The following is a 21,861-nucleotide window of genomic DNA, read 5'->3' as shown; positions in this document are numbered from 1 at the left end:
GGCAGGCAGGGCGGGAGCGCGCGCCGGATTGGCTGATGGGCCTGGCCGTCCCCAGGGCCGCCCCGCCACCTGATTGGCTGTGCCGCTCAGATGACCCGCCCGGCCCTATCGGAGAAGCCCGCGGGGCGGCCCTTTGTTCTCCAGAGCCAATAGGCGAGGAGGCGGACGGGCTGACCTCGCCCGCCTCGGGCTTTAGGGGCGCTGGCGCGGTTACAGGGTTCGCCTTCGGGCGAAGGTCGTGGCCCCGGGCGGAGGCGGGGTGGTGGGGCGCCCGCCTGCCAAGACTCCTCCAGAACCTGAGAGCCCAGCCTGTGAACGCTCCCTGCACGTTCTGACATTGCCTACTTGGAGCGCACGTTCTGCCGTCCGCTCAGCAACTGCTCCCGGAGAGCCCAGAGCGCGCCAGCCACTGTTCTCGGCGCTGCGAATCCCTCTGGGACTGCCCCGAGAGCGTGTCCTCGAGAGCGCGTCTTATCTGGTGGAGTCCTTTTCTTTCCCGCCTGATAACTGTTCAGTCTGTGGCACTACACACACACACCTGGTGTGCAACCAGCAGTGGAGTGCACGTGCCGCGTGCGCGTGCCCGTGTGCTGCAGAGGAGGCGCCCGACACCGCCGCAGCCACGGTGCGAGACAAACCCCCTTGAAGGTCTCCACTAGAGACCTTGGGCACCATGACATTCAACCCGGTGTTTGTTAGCAGAAGAACGGGAATCTGGGAAGGTCAAGTTCTCGGGTCCAGTTTCAAGCTCACAGGGGTGGAAGAGTGAATCATCTCTCAGCTCTAATCTGGTCCCAGAGGCTTTCAGGAAAGGGTAGTCTCTTATCTCCCTCACATCCCTTATGGAAGGGAAATTCCTCACACCTCGACCTCAAATGAGGCACAGCTAGGTCAGCTCCCACAGGCAAGATTCTCCCCAGGGCAGCTTGCTTCAAACAGAAGCGGGGCCTCCCTCTGGGACTTCCTGCAAAACCTCACTACAAAGCAGGTGGGCCTTCTTTCACCTAATCAGTCAGCAGCAGAGTGAGTGAGCCTTTGGCCCTAGGCCCAGCTGTGTTTAGCTGTAATGACACAAAAGAAGCTGGGGGCCGCTGAGGCTCTATCTGTTTTGGCACTAACTTCATGTACAGTTTTTGCAAAAGAGGCTTTTCTGACTCTGGACTTTGACTTATCTGTCTGTAAAATTGTTAATAATTTTCTAGCCACTTCTCTACTTTGCTGGATTTTTATAGTTCTATTTGGCCATACACACACAAAACCCTACCAAAGGACACCTTTGACTATCCTTTTAGGGTCTCTCATGCACCTGTATTTTCCGGAGTATCTACGGGAACCTCCACAAAGGCTTGTGGAATTCACTCTCGTTTCCAGATCTGCCATTGGCTGGAAAGTGTGACCCTGGGAAAGTCATTTCCACTCCCTGGGCTTGCTAGCTCCTCTGTGGAGTGAAAGACTTCCTCCAGATGGACATTCCCATGACCTGGTGTATTCCAGGGATGGAAAGATGTGCCATGACGCACACCTGGGATCATCCATTGAGAAAAGGGGGAGGGGTGCCTATGTTCATCTGCAAATGCACAGAAAGAATGAACACTCCTCAAACTCTTCATGGTGTACAGAGGGAGAACTTGGGGGGGGAGGAGAGGACTTTCATATTTAAAATATAGATCGTCTTCACTGTTTTTAATTTTTAAAAGATAATTTACAATGTTTGCAACTGTAGAAGAAAACAAAGACTGTAGATCGTCAGGAGGGAATTTCTGATCCAAATGCCCAAGGACCTGTCCGCCACCTTCTGCCTGTGGTCCCTGACACGTATGTAATCATTCCTCTTCCATAGACGCCCAGTGTTCCTTCAGAGAACAGATGTGAGTGGAGCTTTCCTGGGACCATGTCCTCTGCTCTATACTCTGACAGATCATTTGCCAATCAACTACACAGGTGTTGAAGTGGCCACTTAACCCCATGCGAAGACATTTTATGCTGCTGCCTTCCTTCATCCAAGCTCTGAGCCCTACTCATCATACCCATCTACGTCCTCCTCAGACCCAGGCCGTTATAGGGGCAGGGACTGGACCTTAGTTGTGGAACCCTCTGGTTGCAATGACTGTATCACACACAGTAGACACTGATTACTTACTTTAACCAAACACAGCAGTATGCATCCAACAAGCATGAGGGAGTGGACAAGAGCCAGACAGACCTGGGTTTGGATCTGCCTCTGGTCATTACCAGTTATGCAACCATGGGCAAATGTTTTCACCTGTGAAAGGAGATTAAGAGTACCTACCGCACCAAGAACTGCACTAGATCATTTAAGAAAACCTCTTTGCAAGCTACCGTGCACACAAAGTATGATTATTCTTATGCACCATATTCTTACACTCAGTGTCAGGATTTGTGCAGAAATTACTAAGACAGGCAAGAAAAAGCCCACTGGTGCCTAACAAAAAGAAGCAGTCATATTTGTATGAAACTGCCAGTGCAAGGCCACATACCCAGGGACAGTCAGCAGAGACCTAGGGACCTGCCATGGGCCAGCCAGGGAGGGACTGAAAGATCAATCAAATATGCCCTACTTTGTCACCTGGAAACAAGCCTGAAAAGTTTGGCCTGACTCCAAAGAAGGCTGAACTCCATGTGGCTCTGCACATATCCAGTGTACATGGGACATGAGAGCTGTCTTTGAAGCACAGAATGGCCTCCACTTGAAGACTCACTCTTTATGCTGTCATTGGAGGGAGGGTCCAAATCGAAGGGAAGGCTATAATGTTCACTGCTCCTCAGAAAGTGTCTCTCAATGCCCACCACGGTAATATGAAGGCCAAGGTAGTGATGGAGACCATGGCAGCCCTGGGTCTACCATAATGGGTCAAGTAGCTAGGAACCAAGACCTGGGTTCCAAGAAGTGAACATTCTGGAGCCCTAGCCTACCACCCAGAAAATCAGCCCAGCTTCGGGGTGTGATGGCCTCCTCCTCCTCACAGAAGCGGAGTCGGGCTGTACAGGGACTCAGCAGGTCGGGCACTTGGCCTGCTTGCCAGTGCCCCCTCCTGCTCTGCACCCACCCCTGCCTTGGAAGGAGTGCATGCTGCTTCTCCTACCAACTCCAAGGCACCCCAGAAAAGAACACTCCTCAGCCACCAGTTCTAAAACCAAATCTTTATTCTCTATAGTCCGAAAAGGAGGGTAAATAGTCGTTCTATTCAGTGCCAGAGAACAGAACGAGGCCCAGTAGGTAGAAATCATAGGAAAGCGGACTTCACTCATTATAAGGAAGAACTTCTAAGAATTAGAATCATCCTACAGTAGAACCAGGGCCTCAGGAGGTGGAGGCACCCAAGCAGAGGCTGGGCATCCAGCCACTAGCGATGTGGAAAAGGAAACTCACCAAGTGTCCTCCCTGCAGTCTCACCATTGGAGCAGACCTTTCACAGCTGTCCAGCTTTGGAAGGAGGGGTTGGTGAGCTCAGACAAAAAGCCTGCAGAAGGGGCTGCTGGCAGCCAGGGGAACCCTACTACTGAGGGGTGGTGGATAAAGCCAGACATATCAGTGAGAAAATGCCCTGCAGGGACTTATCTCTGCAGAGGAAGAGGACGGGCTAACAGTAGTTAGGTCTTCCCGAGGCCTACGCAGGGGCAGGGGGGAGCACGGAGAGGTAAGAGCAGCTGGGCTTCACCTCTGGATGCTGGAAGAGGCCCAGGTGTTGTCTAACGAGGCGGGCAGGTTCTCCAAGGTGTACCCAGCTGGCCCACTTTTCATCCCCGAGTGCTCATTTACTAAGGACTGTACCACACCTACTTCCAATCAGGAGTAATTCATGGGAAAAGACGGGGGCGTTAAGGCGTTAACACCAGAGGATGCAGGGCCTTCCTTTCCACGGGAGGTCCCTCTAAGCGCAGGGCTCTAAGGGTTAGACCCGGCTGCTATTGCTACTTCTCCCGGGCGCAACAGTCAGGAGAGAGCCTCAGCAAACACCAGCTGGAGGCCCGGGCCGTGGGGAAGGGGTGGAGTAGGGGGGTGTTGAACTCCCTCCCTGTGTCCTCAGCCTCCTGTGTCCCCAGCGGGTTTCCCATACATCCCCACCACCAGCACCAAGGCAACCACCCACACATCTCCGCCAGCTCCTGCGGGGACACCCACGCCTCCACTGCCCGCCCCCTTCAGGCGTCGTGTTTCTTCTGGTGAGCCAGGAGTCTCTCCTCATCGTCGAAGGTCTGGCCGCAGATGGCGCAGCAGAAGGCGCCGTCCCGGATGTGGCTCTTGCGGTGAGTGATGAGGTTGGACTTCTGGCTAAAGCTGCGGTCACAGTCGGGGCAGGCGTAAGGCCGCTCGCCCGTGTGGATGCGCCGGTGGGACACCAGGTTGGACTTCTGGCTGAAGGCTTTGCCACAGTCGGGGCACACATAGGGCTTCTCGCCGGTGTGGATGCGCCGGTGGGCGGCCAGGTAGGGCTTATGACGGAAAGCCTTGCCGCAGTCGGGGCAGACGAAGGGCCGCTCGGGGGCGTGGTCGCGCCGGTGGGCAGCCAGGTGGCTGCCCTGCGAAAAGCGGCGCCCACACTCTTCGCAGGCGAAGGGCCGCTCGCCGGAATGGACCCGGGAGTGCGCCACCAGGTGGGTCTTCTTGCCGAAGTTCTTCCCGCACTCGGCGCAGGTGAAGGGCCGCTCCCCTGTGTGCTGGCGCTGGTGGGCGCGCAGGAAGCGCTCGAGCCGGAAGCTCCTGCCGCAGTCGTCGCAGCTGTAGAGTGAGGCCGGGGTCTCAGCCTGGTCCTGCCGGGTAGAATCCGGTGCAGGCCCCTGGGTTGGCTGCATTACGGCCTCTGCGGGCGGCTCTGCCGGGGGCTCCAGGGACCCGGCTGGCAGCTGGGGGCTCCCGGCACCCGGGGCGGCAGCCTGAGCAGAGCCTTCCGACCGCCTGTGGATCTTGCTGTGCGATAGCAGGTTGGGTTTGTGGCGGAAGCGGCGGCCGCACTCAGTGCACGGGTAAGGTTTCTCGCCAGTGTGGATGCGCCGGTGTGAAGTCAGGTAGGGCTTGTTGGTGAAGCGTTTCCCGCATTCGGGGCACTGGTGCGGCCGCTCGCCGGTGTGCACGCGGCGGTGGGCGATCAGGTTGGGCTTGTGCCGGAAGCGCTTGCCACAGCAGGCACACTGGAAGGGCCGGTCTACCGCATCCCCGCCGGGCCTGGGGGCGGTCACTGCAGGGCGGCCCCTCGGCCGGGGCCCCAGAGCCTTGGCTGCTGCCTCCTCCAGGGCCTCGGCTACATGCACGCGCTTGTGAACAACTAGCTGGTCCCACTGGGCAAAGCTCCGACCACAGTTGCCACAGATGAAGGGTCGGGCCTCAGGGGCAGGCGGGTGGCACCGCCGCAGATGAGCTCGAAGCTGCTTGCGTCTCCAGAAGCGTCTCTCGCACTCGGGACAAGCGATAGGCCGCTTTGCAGCTGAGTGGGCCCGCAGATGCAGAACCAGGGCCACCCAGCCTGGGAAGCTCTGCCCACAGAGGTGGCAGGTGAAGCCCAGGTGTGGGGTGGCTGCGGCATGGACCTGGCGATGCAGGGCCAAGAAGGGGGCATGGCGGAAGCGAAGGCCACACTCGGGGCAAGGCAGGGGCAGCCGGGCCTGGCATCGCCGGGTGTGAAGCCACAGGGCCACCCAGCTTGGGAAGTGCCTTCGGCAGTGCGCGCAGCGATGGGCCCTGCCTGGGGCCTGGCCAGGAGCCTGGGCCACTGAGGTGCCTTGTTGCTTCAGCCGGCGGGACTCCGTTTCCAGGCTCTGGGGTGACTTCTGGGAGGTCCCAGAAATGAGTCGGTGCTGGGCTGGGCCCATGGCCAGGGGGTCCCTGCAGCGATGCTCCAGCATGGGTCCTGCCTCTGCTGGGGTGAAAAAGCACAGTCACTCCAGAGCCCTCCCCTGACCCGGATCCTCCCAGGAAGGTGAGAGGGGTGGGGCTCAGCCACCACCTATGAACTCCATCACTCTAGACTACTCCCCCATTTCTTTGTACCTTACATATTGTTTTACTCTTGAGTGTCTAGATAACATTTCAAGGATGTTTGTCTCACGCCTTTATTGCCCTGCAAATTTCCAGAAGAGAGGGACCCTGACACTTCTTGGAATCCCCCTCCTAACAGCTACCCCAGTGTCAGGCGAGGAGTGAGCACTCCAGTGCTGGCTGCTCAAACATTCCTGCCAGGGGACTCAACAGAAAATGCGCTCCCATCGCCCTGCAGTGCTTTAGACTTTTCCAAAGTGCTTCCCTGCTGTCCTCTTCTTGTTTCTACTTCTGACTGCCATCTCTGAGCTTCAGAGCTGTGAGGCTGGGTGAGCAGACACTGGGCTCCCTGGCTGATCGATGAAGCAGCTGTGGAGCACCACAAGGTGAGGGGACCTGCCCCAGGTGACATGAGAAACCAACAGCAGAACCAAGACTCAGGGACAGGTCCCTTAAACTCCCAGGCTGGCAATTTTTCCTCTAATACACCTGGGTTTGCAAAGATCTCCAAGAAAGAAATTTCTATAGCCTTTCATTCCTATCAAAGCACATGGGAGGCGCTTTCAGCCTCACTAACCTTCGACTCTCTGGAGAGCAAAGGAGAACGGGCTTTGTCAGGGAAAAGGAGAGGCACACTGGGTGCAACTCCCAGCACAGCTAACACCAGGTCACCACCTGTTCAGACTGTGCCCACATTCTGCCCGCCTGCCCTCCTCCACCCACACACACCATTAGAACACGGCAAGAAGGAACGCTCTCCCTGAATCCCAGGAACACCCACAGGTTGCTGCTCTGGCGGGAGGGGGGGAGCCCAATCCCTGGCTCTGCCTCCTTTGGGGTGCTGGGGATTATTGAGTCAAGAGATTGTAATCTGTCCCCTGCCTGGTCCTGCCCCAGCCTTGCCAAGGGCTGCCTTGCTTTCAGCTCTCCCACAGCTTGGGGGAGCCCAGATTCCTGCAGGAGAGCCTCCTACACAGAATAAGGGCTGTGGTGGCCATTAGACCCCTAAGGGATCTTCCATGGCTGCTCATGGGCTCCAGACACATCTTCCTGAAATTTCCTACAGTCTGTTCAGGGCTGCACACAGCTGATGCATCCCCAGTGCCAGACTGAGTGTAGGGATGACCCCCAGGGTGTGGGAGAGGAGTCCTTCCCCCAAAGGCCCCTTGTCTCCTGCCAGCATGGGGCACTGTGGACTGGTTTGGAAACACAACAAAGGCCAGACTCTACCCTGTAAACTGCAGAGCTGGGGAGCAGGCTTTTTCCAGCTCCTCCTGGGGATGTTCCTGGGGATACTTCTGCAGCTGCCACGCCTGCTTCGGCCCACACTCCGGTAGCCCCCAGATGTCAGAGAAAACTGCAGCAATAAAGACACCCCTACCCCCATGGCAGAGCTCAGACCTCTGACTGCAGAGAGGTCAGCCTTACCTGTGGGGAGGGGAGAGAAAACAGGTGTGAGGTTCCGAGCTCCTCCATGGCAGTCATCTTGGTGTGCTCAATAGCCACAACCCCTCCCCCAACAGAGCCCCACACCCTGCCAGGCAGAGTGACCACAATGGATATCAGACTGATAAAGGAGCGTGCTCCTTCGCCGGGCAGTAAGCGCACTGCTGCCTTCGGGACCACACTTCCTCCATTGCAGGGGCCGCAGACTCCCCTTTCCGCGGCCAGGGTCTGCGCTTTTCCTGCTAGCCAAAGGCCGGCTTCGGCCGTAACTCTGGTATCCCCACTGGCTCCCCTTCCCCCACCCCCCCAACAGGAATTCCAAGCCTGTTTGTTTCCCATGGTGCTGAGCCCCCGTGACCAGGACTCTGGCAGAAGCCCCCTCGGCATCTTAGATGGCTAGCGGTGTTTAGAGGCCCGCACCCCCCCCCCCTTTGTATTGGTGCATGTTCTTCGTCCACGTTCACAGACACACGGGTCCACTCCTACGACTGAGCCTTATCGGGTCCCACGCACGACGCAGCTCGCGGAGCCTGTGCGCAGGTGCGCTCGCCCCCCGCCCGCGGACCCAACAGCAACCTCCTCCCCCCGCCCCCCTCCCGCACACACAGACACACACAGTCGCGCACACTCACGGTCACGCGCCCCGCAGGTGGAGCCGCCCCCGCGGGCCCGCCATGACCCCGCGCCCCTGGCCTGGGCCGTACCTCTCCGGCGGGCTGTGCAGGACCGCGGCGCGCGTCCATGGAGCCCGAAGGCTGGCCTCCGCGGCCCGCTCCCCACCCGGGCGCGGCGACAGCCGCAGGTTCGAGTTCACAACTGCCAGGCCCGTCCCCAACCTCCCCCCTGCCGGGTTCCCAGGCGCCACGTGACTACAGGAGCTGCCGAGGGTCAGTCGCTGGCTCGGGCGGCCGCGGCCTGGGGGCGGGGCGTGCCGGGGGGCCGCCAAGGCCGGGTCACCCCCTAACTCGGAGCGGCCTCCAAGCTCCCGAACCCGTTGCCTGGGTGACCCCTAGCCTGGAGTTTCCGGGACAAGCCTGAGCTCAAGTTTCGCGACCCTTTGTCCCCCTGCGGAGGACGCTCGCCCCGGGACAAGCGCGTGGCCGGGCTGCGGTCACTGGGTCTGGTCGGTCTTCGCTGGCTTATTAAAGGCGCGGAGCCCGTCGGCCGACTTCAAAGAGGTCGCCTTCCACCCCTGGAGCGTCGTGCCCGGGGCCTTTCCCAGGCCGCACCTGCCTGCGGCTGCTGCCTGGCGGCCGCGCACCTCTAGCCGCAGCGCGCCCAGGGGTAAGCAAGAGCGCACTGGCAGCGTGCGCTGCCGATCTGCTCCGAGCGGAGGATGCAAAAGCAGGATCGAAGGCCTCTATTGCACAAATCAAGAAAGAGCCGAGGTTGCCGGGTTCCCCCGGGGCCGCGGGCCTGGCGCGGGGCGACTGCCGGAGTGGCCGTTGGTGCACGTGGGGTCACTTCGCTTGGAAACGCTCGGCAGCCAGTGTGGCGTCCGCGTAGGCAGGTGCGAACCTGTGCCCGTGACTCACCCACTAGCAGGTGGCCTTGGAAACACTTCCCGAGGTTTCCAGGCTAGTACAAGTGCATGTCCTTTCATGCTTTCAACAAAGGCAATCTCTGAATTGTACAATTATTTTTAAAACACCTTTTAAAAAACCTGTTGCATAAATAGGAAATGGAGAACGTACAAATCTCTCATAGGTTGAACTCCTAGAGCCAATTACATTTAATATTTTAGTACTTGTCCGCTGGGGTTTTTCTTTGCGTATCCATTGCGTGTTTGGCATAATTGGGATATATTCTACTTAACAAAATATAGCGAATATTCTCCGGTTTTATTGGATATTCTTATGATTCATAATGGCTGCATAAATGCACAGATTGTTTATAAGTTTTCTATTTTTCCTCGCCCTTGTAAAATCTTTTATTGCACATGCCTGATTTTAAAATTCTAGAAAATCTAGTTCGATGAGTCAAAGGTAAAATATATTTAAGTCTTTTCTAAATTATCTTCCAAAAAATTGATTCGCTTTCCCTGAGAAATGCTTATTTTTGTATCCTTAACAACACAGCTGTCTTTTCAAATTTAACTTAAGATTTTTTTTCTCATTGTTTTGATTTGCATTTCTTCTCTTACTAGTTGGCTGGGTTGTTTTTCAGTTTTTCACATAGTTTATTGCTGGTTTGTGCTTTCTGTTCTGTGAGTTTATGTCCCTTCGTGCCCATGTTTAAAGTTGGGAAGTAAGTTGTATTGTTTGGAAGACAAACATGGTTCCTTGGTTTGTACTTCAACGTTTTAATTTTTGGTGTGAGAAAGTTGTGTTTTTATGTGCTGAAACCTGTCAGTCTTCTTTGATGTTTTCTGCCCTAGAGTTATGTTTAGAGAAGCCACCCTCTCCATAAGTCGCATTTTATGTTTTGTCATGGAGAGTGGAGAGTAAGTTTCAATGCCTCATACTTTTAAATACTCACCATACACAAGTTGCACTTTGTTGTTTCTCAGAATTTCTTGGCCAGGATCACTGGTTTATTCTTCCAAGTGAACTTTAGAATCTCTTGTGAATATTTTTAAAACCCGGTGGGCATTTGGAGACATTTCAGATTCATGTCTCTGTTTCTGCAGGTCTTATCTTACCTCCCATAGTCAAGTTGTCTGTAGATTAAATGCATAACTTTTATAGTTTAAAGAAAATAAAACTCACACATGGACAAAAATGTGAGATTTGGGGGCTCACAAAACATATTCATAGCTTATTGTAGAAGATCTGTCAAGTCTGTGTAGAAAAGTGGATCTTTCTACCAACAGTGCAATAAGAGAATACTCCAATTTTTACCTAAATATGTAGTGATAATAGTTAAGGTTTCAGGAGTCTTCCTTTTGTGTCAGGCATGGTGATAAACTTCACTTTGTTTAACCCTCTCAATAACCCTGTAAAACATACTCTCCTGGCCGGCGCCGTGGCTCAACAGGCTAATCCTCCGCCTTGCGGCGCCGGCACACCGGGTTCTAGTCCCGGTCGGGGCACCGATCCTGTCCCGGTTGCCCCTCTTCCAGGCCAGCTCTCTGCTGTGGCCAGGGAGTGCAGTGGAGGATGGCCCAAGTGCTTGGGCCCTGCACCCCATGGGAGACCAGGAGAAGCACCTGGCTCCTGCCATCGGAACAGCGCGGTGCACCGGCCGCAGCGCGCCTACCGCGGCGGCCATTGGAGGGTGAACCAACGGCAAAAGGAAGACCTTTCTCTCTGTCTCTCTCTCACTGTCCACTCTGCCTGTCAAAAATAAAAAAAAAAAAAAAATACTCTCCTGGGTCTCATTTTACAAATGGGACAACCAGAATCCACAGACGCCAAGAAACATCCTCAAGGCTACAGAATTAGGTAGTGGCTGACTTCTTACATGTAATTTTTTACTCATTTATTTTACTAATTTGAAAGGCAGATAGAAGTGGTGGGAGGGGACAGATGGACAGAGTGAGCTCCCATCTGCTGATTCACTCCCCAGATTCCTACAACAGCAGGGGCTAGGCCAGGCTGGATGGGTGACATTGTTGGTGAAAGTCGGGTTCTTGTGACTTCTAGAAAAGAATTGAAGTGGGCTGGCATGCACAGCAAGAGAAAGCAGCAATGACTCACATTAGCCAAGAAGTGGAATCAATCTAAATGTCCATCAAAGGAAGGCTGGATACAGGAACTATGGGATATGTACTCTATGGAATACTACACAGCAGTTAAAATAAATGAGATCCAGTCATTTACAGCTAAATGGATGAATCTGGAAAATATCATACTTAGTGAAATAAGCCAGTCCCAAAGGGACAAATACCTTGTATTCTCCCTGATCTGTGACAACCAACAGAGCATCTAAAAGGTAACCTATAGAAGTGAAACTGCACTACAAGAAGCAATTACTTGAACAGCCCTTGTCTTGACTGTCAAGGAACAGTTTATTATTTCACTTATTTATTTATTTATTTATTTAAGTAGGACTGTGAGTTAAGCTCTGCAAAGAGATAATGAGTAACAAGGGAGTTGTGAAGGGGTTCTGGAGCCTTGATGATAGCCAGAAATACAAGGCCTTGGTATTTGGGGACATCACCTTTCTGAATGTCTTAGTGATGGATGTAGGAAGGGCTGATCCCACAATCAAATACATGGCCAAATGACCTCGCCCAATGGAGACTGTTTTTGAGATGCTTGCTGGAGTCAGAGGACTGGACAGGGTATGGGGCCCACAGGACTGCAAGAACTGACGGGGCGCCCTGGAGAACCCATATTTTCCAACAGTGTCTGCTTCCCACAGTGGAGTCAGATGGCTGGGCTTGCCAGGGATGAGAAGGACACATCTCCAGAAATCCTCTATGAAGATATCCAGGTATTTGGAAGCAGCCTCGAACTTGGAAGAGGGAATCCTACACCTACCTACCTCTTGCAAATACCTGGTCCTGGTCCTCCACACTGGACTTTATGATACAACCAGCAAATATTTGATCAGTGCCCACCATCTGCCACTGTGCCAGGTGCTAAGCCTCACCATGAACCAGACAGAAGGGGTCCATGTTGTTTTTGCCCAATGTGCAAGGACACGGAGAGGCTTTTCACTCTCATTTAACAATGGAATGACTCCCCCTACCCCACCCCAGGTTAGTATTTAATACAAAAGAAAGCCAAATATTTGCTGATCATTTCCGGATGGGTGACTGTTGAGAAGCTGGAGAAGACCAGGGACCAAACGAGGACAGAGAAGACTTCACTCAGTGGAACTCATTGTTAGCTCTCACCTGGGACCGCAGTCCAAAGGCAGATTTACAGGACGGACTCCCCTGGGGCTCATTTCCAAGGGTTTGCAAACAGTTTGGGGGTGATAGTGCTAGAGTATGGCTCCAGCAGGTCCAGGGGTTCCCGAAAGTGTGGGATGTGTTGTCGGTGCAGAAGAAATGAGAGACACACTCACAGCAAGGCTGATGGCATGGCTCTGATGAGAGAGCACCAGACTTTATACCCTAAGTTACATCTGCTGTTCATTTTACACATTCTTTACTGTTCTCATAAATTTTGCAAATGTCCACTCATTAATGATCCTTACAAAGTTAATGATTCTTCCTTATAATAACAAAGTCTGTTTTCCATCCACTTTAAACCATTGACCTTGTACTATGTGTAATTTCTCCCTAATCCCAATTTCTATAGCTGTGTAACAAGTTCTTTGATTGTAAAGATTTACTTGATATTTAAGATACAATAGAGGGGCCAGTGCTGTGGCGTAGCGAGTAAAGCCTCCACCTGCAGTGCCAGCATCCCATATAGGCACCAGTTCTAGTCCCTGCTGCTCCACTTCCAATCTGGCTCTCTGCTATGGCTTGGGAAAAGCAATAAAAGATGGCCCATGACCTTAGCCCCTGCACCCACGTGGGAGACCCGAAGGAAGCCCCTGGCTCCTGGCTTCAGATCAGCATAGCTCCGACCATTGTGGCAAATTGGGGAGTGAACCAGTGGATGGAAGACCTCTCTCTCTCTCTCTCTCTGCCTCTCCTTCTCTCTCTGTGTCACTCTTCCAAGTAAAATAAATCTTTTTAAAAAAAAAATACAATAAAACAAAGACTCAAAGTGACACTAAATTATATAATAATTGATTACAAAAAAAACATAGTGGTTATTTTAGCCCTGGCAACTCATGATTAGAGCCTAGGGAGATTACTGACGCCATGAACAGGAGTGTCAGATTGTTAAGTCAGCAACAGGAGTCACTGTGTACTTACATCCCATGTGGGATCTGCCCTTAATATGTTGTCCAATGTGAAGTGATGCTATAACTAGTACTGAAACAGTATTTTTACACTTTGTGTTTCTGCGTGGGTACAAACTGATGAGATCTTTACTAATTATATACTGAATCGATCTTCTGTATATAAAGATAATTGGAAATTAAAAAAAAAACCTAGTGTTAATTGGAAATGGCATAGAAAATTAATTAATTTTTAAAAAAATATTATGTAGGATCTCTGTCTTTAATGTGCTGTACACTCTTATTTAATGCTATAACTAGTACTCCAGCAGTATTTTTTTTCACTTTGTGTTGCTATATGGGGGCAAACTGTTGAAATTGTTACCTAATATATACTAAACTGATCTTCTGTATATAAAGAGAATTGAAAATGAATCATGATGTGATTGGAAGGGGAGAGGGAGCGGGAAAGGGGAGGGTTGCGGGCGGGAGGGAAGTTTTGGGAGGGGGAAGCCATTGTAACCCATAAGCTGTACTTTGGAAATTTATATTCATTAAATAAAAGTTTAATTAAAAAAAAAGAATCAGAACATCTACTAGTTTTGTAAAAATTGATTATGAAGGTTGGAACATTTACCTTTTAGTTTAACTCTACTAGTAACCATAACACCCTGCTCAAACAAACCCATTCATTACACTTGTCCTTTCTATAACCCCTCACTGTTATTTAGTTTTCGTAACTCATTTAAAATTCACTCACTGATTTCAGTAATTGCTTTATGTTCTTTTCACCAGGCCACACATACTAAAGTATTTACCACTGTTTGTGTTTTTCTCAGCTGCTTAAATTATTAACCCTTATTTACAAGTTGTTAATCCATGTCAAGACACACTCTCAAGTGGATTATAGCAGGAGACTGAAGACCTTTCCCAAAGACCCTCTTATCCCTAACCTAAATCAGGTCTAGCTACATACCATATATCTGATGGTTTAGAATTCCCTCTAGGCTTTTATTGCAGATAACTGAAGCATCAGAGGAGCTGGATTACTCTAGGAGGATCTAATCCATCAAACAGCTCAACCGTCCCTGAGGTCATTTTGAGCAGAGGTTGTTTTTCACAGTTCCAAGAATATAGTGATCATCAGCAAAACCACCAGGAAACTCTGGCTTTCTTGTTTAGAATATAATTATTAATAAATCTAAAACCACCAAGAGGACTGTAGCTTGTCATTTTCACAGCCTGCAGAGATAGACCTCCTGCTGACCTTGTCAGACAGCCTTGGCCTCTTCATGATGGGATAGAAAGCACAGGGTATGCTGCCCTCCGTGGAGGACAGATCCAGTGGGCAGACCTCATGCTGGCAACTCCCCCAGCCTTTGAGCCTTCCCAGCTGGAGGACACCAAGAGAAAGCAGAAGGAGACGGGGCTATGCTGCCCCAACATGAAGGACCCTTGAGCTGAAGACAATTAAGGACATGCAGGTGAGCTGTCTGCCCTGTTTGCCTAAAATTAGAACATCCATTTACAAAAAAAAGCTGTCCCACTTTCCTTCTCGAATGAGGAGAACCAGCGATAACTGCCATAGACAACCATAGGAGATGACGCCAGAGCAATCCACATTAAGGAGCTTTCCTGACCTGGTTCTGCCAGATGCATGCCTTCCACTTCTCTAAAAGTCTGCTGTTATCTGTTGCAGAGGAGATATAAGCTGGATTCAAAACCACTTCTTTGAGAACTACTCATTCCCTGGGTGTCTCCCACATACGTGTGAAACATACAAGTTAATAAATTTGTTTTTCTCTTGTTAACCTTTTATGACGAAGGTCCTGCCCAACTACAAACCTAGAGACACTGAAGAAACAAGCACCACAGCAGCCTTGGCACCAAGTGACGAAGGCCCCTGCGTGGTTTGGTTATGGAACTCGTGTAAAGATTTGATTGCCATTGTGCTGATGGTGGGCAGTGGGGATTTTAAGAGGTGATTAGGTCATTAGGGAGTCAGTACCTTTTTCTTGGGAGTGGGTTCAATCTCATGAAAGTGGCTCATTAGAAAGCAAAGGCAACCCACTTCCTCTTCCTTCTGCACCTGCCCATCTGCCCTTCCGACTCCCACAATGTTATGAAGCAGCACAAGGCCCTCACCAGATGCAGCTGCCCGATTGTGAGCCACAAGACACTTCTATCACTTAGACATCACCCAGTCACAGATCCTCTGTTACAGCAACAGACGGTCCCCTACCCTTCCAAAGTTAGAGTCTCAGGTAAAAGGAGGCTTGCTAGGTCATGTGAAAATTCTTCAGGAAAAGGTTGAAGTGCTCCTTGTCCTGCAGTAGAGGCTCATGCTGCATCCCCAACAAGTGTTTGTGGAGCAAGCAAATGAGTAATTGCAAACTCAATTCCAGTGCTCAGTTGACTTGATCAAGCCACGCTGAATTGCCTGAGTAGCTTTAGCAGTAAGCTTCACACTGTCTTCCCTTGACTCCTGCTTGCAAAGCAGGTGACGGGGGCCTGGGAGGATTTGCAGTGAGAGAAAATTTCATCTTTTCTTAGAGGAAGATCCAAACCAATACCTGAGTGGAGCAAAGAACAGGAATCTGGAAAAAAATGTAAGTCTACAGAAATTTAATTTCCTTGAAGGATTCTGATTCTAACAGCCTTCAACATATTCTTTGGTCTGGAACATTTTCCAGTTACAATAACTGGAACCCAAGAACCTTTAAGGAAATGACGGGGACCTGATATGCAGAGTCACATACTCAGTGGAAGGAGGTGAAACACATTTACAACACGGTGCCTCTTGGTGATCTGGTCTTAGGACCAGCAAAGACCTGCCACCCATCATCTTGGTGGCTCCGTCAGGAAAGCAACTCTTACTCTAATTAGAAATTAACTTTGTTACCTTTTCAAGGTGAAGTCTCATCTATTGTTGTAATCCCACATCTCTTTCTAGTCCAAACTGAGATCTGCTTCGAAGTTCTACTATAACTTGATTAAAACGATGGATATGAAGTCAGTGTGTACCCATGCTTGTTTTAACAGCTACTAAGAGCTAAAGGTGATTTGGAAATGCAAGAAAAATCTACACAGAATCTCTGCAAAGTCTTTGCACTGCAGCAGAAGCAGGTGTATTTTCAAGTGTTTTGTTTCCTGTGGGGGGCAGGCACTGCTGTTGGTGAATGCCATCTGCAAACATTTACCAAACAACTACAACCCCTAGCCTTAGCTCATTCCTCCCAGACTTCTTTCCAATAAAACCACTTGCGCGACTTAGAGGAATCTGAGTGTAAACCTGGCTTCAATTCAGTATCTCTGATCTGCTTCCAAGGCCAAATCTGGGCCACAGTTAAACTTGGTGCCTTGGGAGCTGGTCAGGGAGGTATCTAATTTCCTCCTAAGTGGTTTGCTTTCACTTTCTTAAAACATGAAAAGAAAATGTCCTCTTAACACATTTAAGAAAGTTTATTTTTTGGACGTTATTAGAAATCACAATATAACATGTTTACTACATAACATTTTGCTAGGTTGCTACACTCAACAAATATAATAAAAACTAATTTTTAGTTATACTAAATTTACATTAATATATGATGCATTATAATATATAGAATACTTATATATACAAGAATATAACTATATATGTATACAAAAACAAATACATTGTAAGTACATAGAAAATGTATATAGTAAATGTGTATAGTAAATGTATTTTCATTTTATTTAAAAGGCAGAGAGAGAAAAGGAGAAAGAACTTCCACCTGCTGGGTCACTCCCAAATGCCACAGCAGCCACGGCTGAGCCAAGCTCAAACTAAGAGCCAGGAAGGAACTCAATCCAAGTCTCCAACACAGGTGACAGACCCAGCTACTTGAGCCGTCACCGGCAGTGTTCCTTGGGTGCGCATTACCAGGAAGCCAGGATTGGAACCCAGGCAACTCCGATAAGGATGTCGGCATCTCAAGCAGCGTCCTAACACTTAAAAGCTAATTTTAAAAGGAACTCCCGAAACATTTAATTTGCAGAGCCTCTGAACTAAGCTGAGCAGAGACGCGGGCAGAGACGCTGCTCTCGGCCGTGCCTTTCGAGGGTTTAGAGTTCTGACAAACGTGCGTAAGGCGCTAGAAGCCAGCGCGACCGGCTGGTGCGGAGTCTGGTCAGAATGGGGTTAAGAGAAGTCTGTGGGCTTCAACCGCAAGTCAATATTTGTGAAAAGAATTCCACAGCCTTGTTATTTGAGAAACAGTAGAACTGGCAGTTTAGAGCATAGTTTGTGCTCAGGGTCTCCCTCTGGCGGTGAATCCTGGGCGAGGCTTAATGGGCTCAGAATGGGATCCGCACGCTGACCACTTCCATGCGGACAATTTTCGCTCACGAAGCTGACACTATGTGATCTAGAAGGTGAAGGTTCTTTGTTACTCTGTTGAATGTCCTTGACAAAGCAATGATAAGTGCTCATTATCGATTTATGCTGAGTTTAATTGTCGAGGTTCATTCACTTACCCAAATCTAAATTTCATTTCCTTCCACAAATATTTAAAAAGCATCCTTATTTGTCATCTTTTATGGAGATAAATGATAATGTTCTGATAATTATCTCTCTCTTTTTTTTTTTTTTTTTGGACAGGCAGAGTGGAAAGTAGAGGGAGACAGAGAGAAAGGTCTTCCTTTTTTTTTGCCGTTGGTTCACCCTCCAATGGCCGCCGCGGTAGGCGCGCTGAGACCGGTGCACCGCGCTGTTCCGATGGCAGGAGCCAGGTGCTTCTCCTGGTCTCCCATGGGGTGCAGGGCCCAAGGACTTGGGCCATCCTCCACTGCACTCCCTGGCCACAGCAGAGAGCTGGCCTGAAAGAGGGGCAACCGGGACAGGATCGGTGCCCCGACCGGGACTAGAACCCGGTGTGCCAGCGCCACAAGGCGGAGGATTAGCCTACTGATAATTAGTGTACCATGAACCATCCTAGCCTTTACTGTGATTTTGTTCTCAAAACACCACTGGTTTTTGTGTCACACAGAGAAAGTGTGACTTTTCAAATAACAAAGTTGAGTGCATGAAACCAAGTCTTAAGAAAGGATTTTGGGATGGGGCCGGCGCTGTGGCACAACAGGTTAAAGCCCTGGCCTGCAGCACTGGCACCCCATACGGGTGCTTGTTCTAGTCCCGGCTGCTCCTCTTTTGATCCAGCTCTCTGCTTTGGCCTGGGAAGGCAGTAGAAGATGGCCCAAGTGCTTAGGCCCCTGCACCCACATGGGAGACCCGGAGGTGGCTCCTGGCTCCTGGCTTCAGATTGGCACAGCTCCGGCTATTGCGGCCATCTGGGGAGTGAACCAGCAGATGGAAGACCTCTCTCTCCCTCTCTCTCTCTCTCTCTGCCTCTGCCTCTCTGTAACTCTGCCTTTCAAATAAGTAAATGAATCTTAAAAAAAAAAAAAAAAAGAAAAAGAAAAAAAAAGAAAAAGAAAAGAAAAGGAAGGGAGGAAAGAAGAAAGAATTTTCCCGAGAGAGAGAGTGCTAGGGCTACCATAACCATAGCACAGACTGGCGAGTGCTGTATTAGAAGTGCACCATCTTCCAGTGCTGTGGGCAGGAAATCTGACCTTAAGACGGAGACGTTGGCAGGGCTGCCCCCCAAGCCCTCTCTCGGTGGCTGTGGCTGGCTGCCTTCTCACCGCGCGTCTGTGTCCTCTCCTCTTACAACCACGCCAGTCATACTGGACAGGGCCCATCCTCATGACCCTATTCAACCTTAACTGCCTCTCCCAAAAGACTCTATTTCCAAATCCAGTCATACTCCCAGGTACCTGGGTTAGGTTTTTCCTTAGTCTGTTTGCACTGCTACCAAACAAACAAACAAACCAAGAAAACAAAACAACAAAAAACAAAACAACAAAACCCACTTGAGATCAGACAATCTATAATGAACAGGAATTTATGTGCCCACATTCCTGAAGGCTAAGTCCAAGTTCACGCCGCTGCATTTGGTGACGGCCTTCCTGCTGGCAGGAGGCTGTGGAGCCAAAGAGGACAGACGCTGTGTGCTCTTGTGGCAGAAGAGAATCAACCCATTTCCATAAACCCTTGTATAAGGGCACCGACCCATTCATGAAGGCAGAGCCCTGTGGCCATCCCACCTCTGCGTTGGGGGTTAAATTTCCAACACGAAATCTGGTGGGACACAGACCATGGCAGGGCTTCAACGTACGTGTTTGGGAAGGACACAGTTATGGTCTAAGCTGCACCCCCAATCCCAAATTCACGCATAAACACACACATCTTAAATGTACTAACGTTCATGTTTAAGCCCGGTGTATGATACACATGCGTTTATCCCAACCTTACCCTCCCCACCAAAACACCATGAAAATGACAGTAAAGGAATAAGGAGGTGTAAAGTCACATGAAGGAACTGTGGTCACCCACTGGGCAGAGCAGCATTCCCGCGGGGAGGAGGAAGCCACAGGAATGAAGGAATTCGACCCACTGTACCCTGAAAAGGTTCTGGACCAAGACGCCCAAAGTGCAGCAGAGCCCGGTAAAGCCGTGGGCATGGAGGAAGGTCCGACAGCACTGCAGGAGAGTGAGGCCTCACTCTGCAAACACGGAGCCAGGTGAGACGGAAAGGCCTGCAGGAACACAGTGAGATCAAGTTCATGGTCTTACGCTAAACAGTGGCTCTCAGCCCCTTGACTCCACTGGCACCCAGCACACAAACAGCCTGGTTATGGTCAAAGTCCACAGTTTTCAATGGAAAAACTGTACAGGTCCAAAGGGGGGAAAATGTATGGGTGAATACTGACATCTAGGATTATGCAAAGAAAAAAACGAACTGGACTCAGCACATGTTACAACACAGCCTGCCTGTGGACAAGGCCCCAGCTGCCCACAAAGCTGGCAACCAGGCCTTTGTGAAGTGCCTCCAACTTACAAGCCCTAAACCACACTTTGAAACAGTGAGTACAGTGAAACTTCTAAAAAACCATTGCCATAGTCACAAGATGGCATTTTCAAAATATGGATGAGCGTCTTTAAAAGGAAAGAGCTTTTGGCCAGCGCCGCGGCTCACTAGGCTAATCCTCCGCCTTGCGGCGCCGGCACACCGGGTTCTAGTCCCGGTCGGGGCACCAATCCTGTCCCAGTTGCCCCTCTTCCAGGCCAGCTCTCTGCTGTGGCCAGGGAGTGCAGTGGAGGATGGCCCAAGTCCTTGGGCCCTGCACCCCATGGGAGACCAGGAGAAGCACCTGGCTCCTGCCATCGGATCAGCGCAGTGCGCCGGCCGCAGCGCACCTATCGTGGCGGCCATTGGAGGGTGAACCAACGGCAAAAGGAAGACCTTTTTCTCTGTCTCTCTCTCTCACTGTCCACTCTGCCTGTCAAAAAAATAAATAAATAAAAATAAAAATAAAAAAAAGGAAAGAACTTTTAATGTGGCTCAGTGGGTTAACACCATGGCCTGAAGCGCCAGCATCCCATTTGGGGGCCAGTTTGAGACCTGGCAGCTCCACTTCTGATCCAGCTCTCTGCTATGGCCTGGGAAAGCAGTAGGAGATGGCTCAAGTGCTTGGACCCCTGCATCCACGTGGGAGACCCGGAAGAAGATCCTGGCTCCTGTCTTCGGATCTGCGCAGCTCCAGCAGTTGCAACCAATTGGGGAGTGAACCACTGGGTGGAAAACCTGTCTCCCTCTGCCTCTCCTCTCTCTGTGTAACTCTTTCAAATAAATAAATAAATCTTAAAAAAAAAAAAAAACTCTGTAGTTGAAATTTAAATCTAAAAGTAAAAGTTTACAAAGAAGGTCAAAAACATTTCACATAGTGACAGGAAAACTACAGAGAGAGGAGGGGAGAAAAGATGAGATCTAAGGAATCAGTCTTGGAATTCCAATGCCACTAGTGAGCATTCCAGGAAGATGAAATGGGGGAGGAAATTATCTATGAATAATGCAAAGATTCCTCAGAGCCTGGAGACAGAAGTGTGCAAGCAGGCCTGTCCCAATCAAAGGACCAGGAATGGGCGCGTGTGCCGGAGGGAAGTCAGTGCAGGGAAGAGGAGTTGCCAAGGTGGACTCCTTCACCTACAGAGACTATAATTCAAATGTAACGTAGAATAAAGGTGGTTTTTTTTTTAAATATATTTAATTCATTTATTTGAAATAGTGACACACTGAGAGAGAGAGAGAGAGGGAGAGGGAGAGAGAGAAATCTTTCATCTGCTGATTCACTCTCCCAAATAGTCACCACGGCCAGGGCTAGACCAGGCCGCAGCCAGGAGTTGCAGCATGCCATCCAGGTCTCCCATGCCCTGGGCCATCTTCACTGCTTTCCCAGGGGCATTAGCTGGGAACTGGATCAGAAGCGGAATAGCTAGAACTCAAATGGACACTCTGGTATGGGTTGATGGCATCACAAGGGGCCCTTAGCTCACTGCACTGTTCTGCCAACTCCATGATGGTTTTCTAGACATGAAACCACACATCTGGGGGCTGGCGCTGTGGCGCAGTATGTTAATCCTCCACCTGCGGCGCTGGCATCCCATATGGGCCCCAGTTCTAGTCCCGGTTGCTCCTCTTCAAATCCAGCTCTCTGCTATGGCCTGAAAGAGCAATGGAGGATGGCCCAAGACCTTGAGCCCATGCAGCCACGTGGGAGACCAGGAAGAAGTGCCTGGCTCCTGGCTTTGGATTGGCGAAGATCCGGCT

General features: G+C 50.6%; 1 protein-coding gene across 8 annotated transcripts in view; it reads right to left on the bottom strand.

Annotated features, from left to right (window-relative positions):
• Positions 1–3,147: 3,147 nt before the first annotated feature.
• The window catches only part of REPIN1 (replication initiator 1), a 33,348-nt gene continuing 14,634 nt past the window's right edge, over positions 3,148–21,861 (bottom strand). Inside the window, exons 1-3 of one of the 8 annotated variants that reach the window (XM_062192828.1) lie at positions 8,146–8,786; positions 7,226–7,352; positions 3,148–5,876 (exon numbers count right to left, since the gene is read on the bottom strand). In XM_062192828.1, coding sequence (XP_062048812.1) covers positions 4,165–5,876; positions 7,226–7,352; positions 8,146–8,184 — 1,878 coding nt within the window. In that variant the 5' untranslated portion in view covers positions 8,185–8,786 and the 3' untranslated portion in view covers positions 3,148–4,164. Of the gene's footprint in view, positions 5,877–7,225; positions 7,722–8,145; positions 8,787–21,861 lie in introns of those variants that run through there. The other 7 variants (XM_062192829.1, XM_062192836.1, XM_062192834.1 and 4 more) reach the window with 7 other exon arrangements.

Source organism: Lepus europaeus, chromosome 5, assembly GCF_033115175.1.
Source record: "Lepus europaeus isolate LE1 chromosome 5, mLepTim1.pri, whole genome shotgun sequence".
NCBI classification, from domain to species: Eukaryota; Metazoa; Chordata; class Mammalia; order Lagomorpha; family Leporidae; genus Lepus; species Lepus europaeus.
The sequence above is the reverse complement of the archived record's forward strand: the minus strand, read 5'-3'. Positions and strand labels throughout refer to the sequence as shown.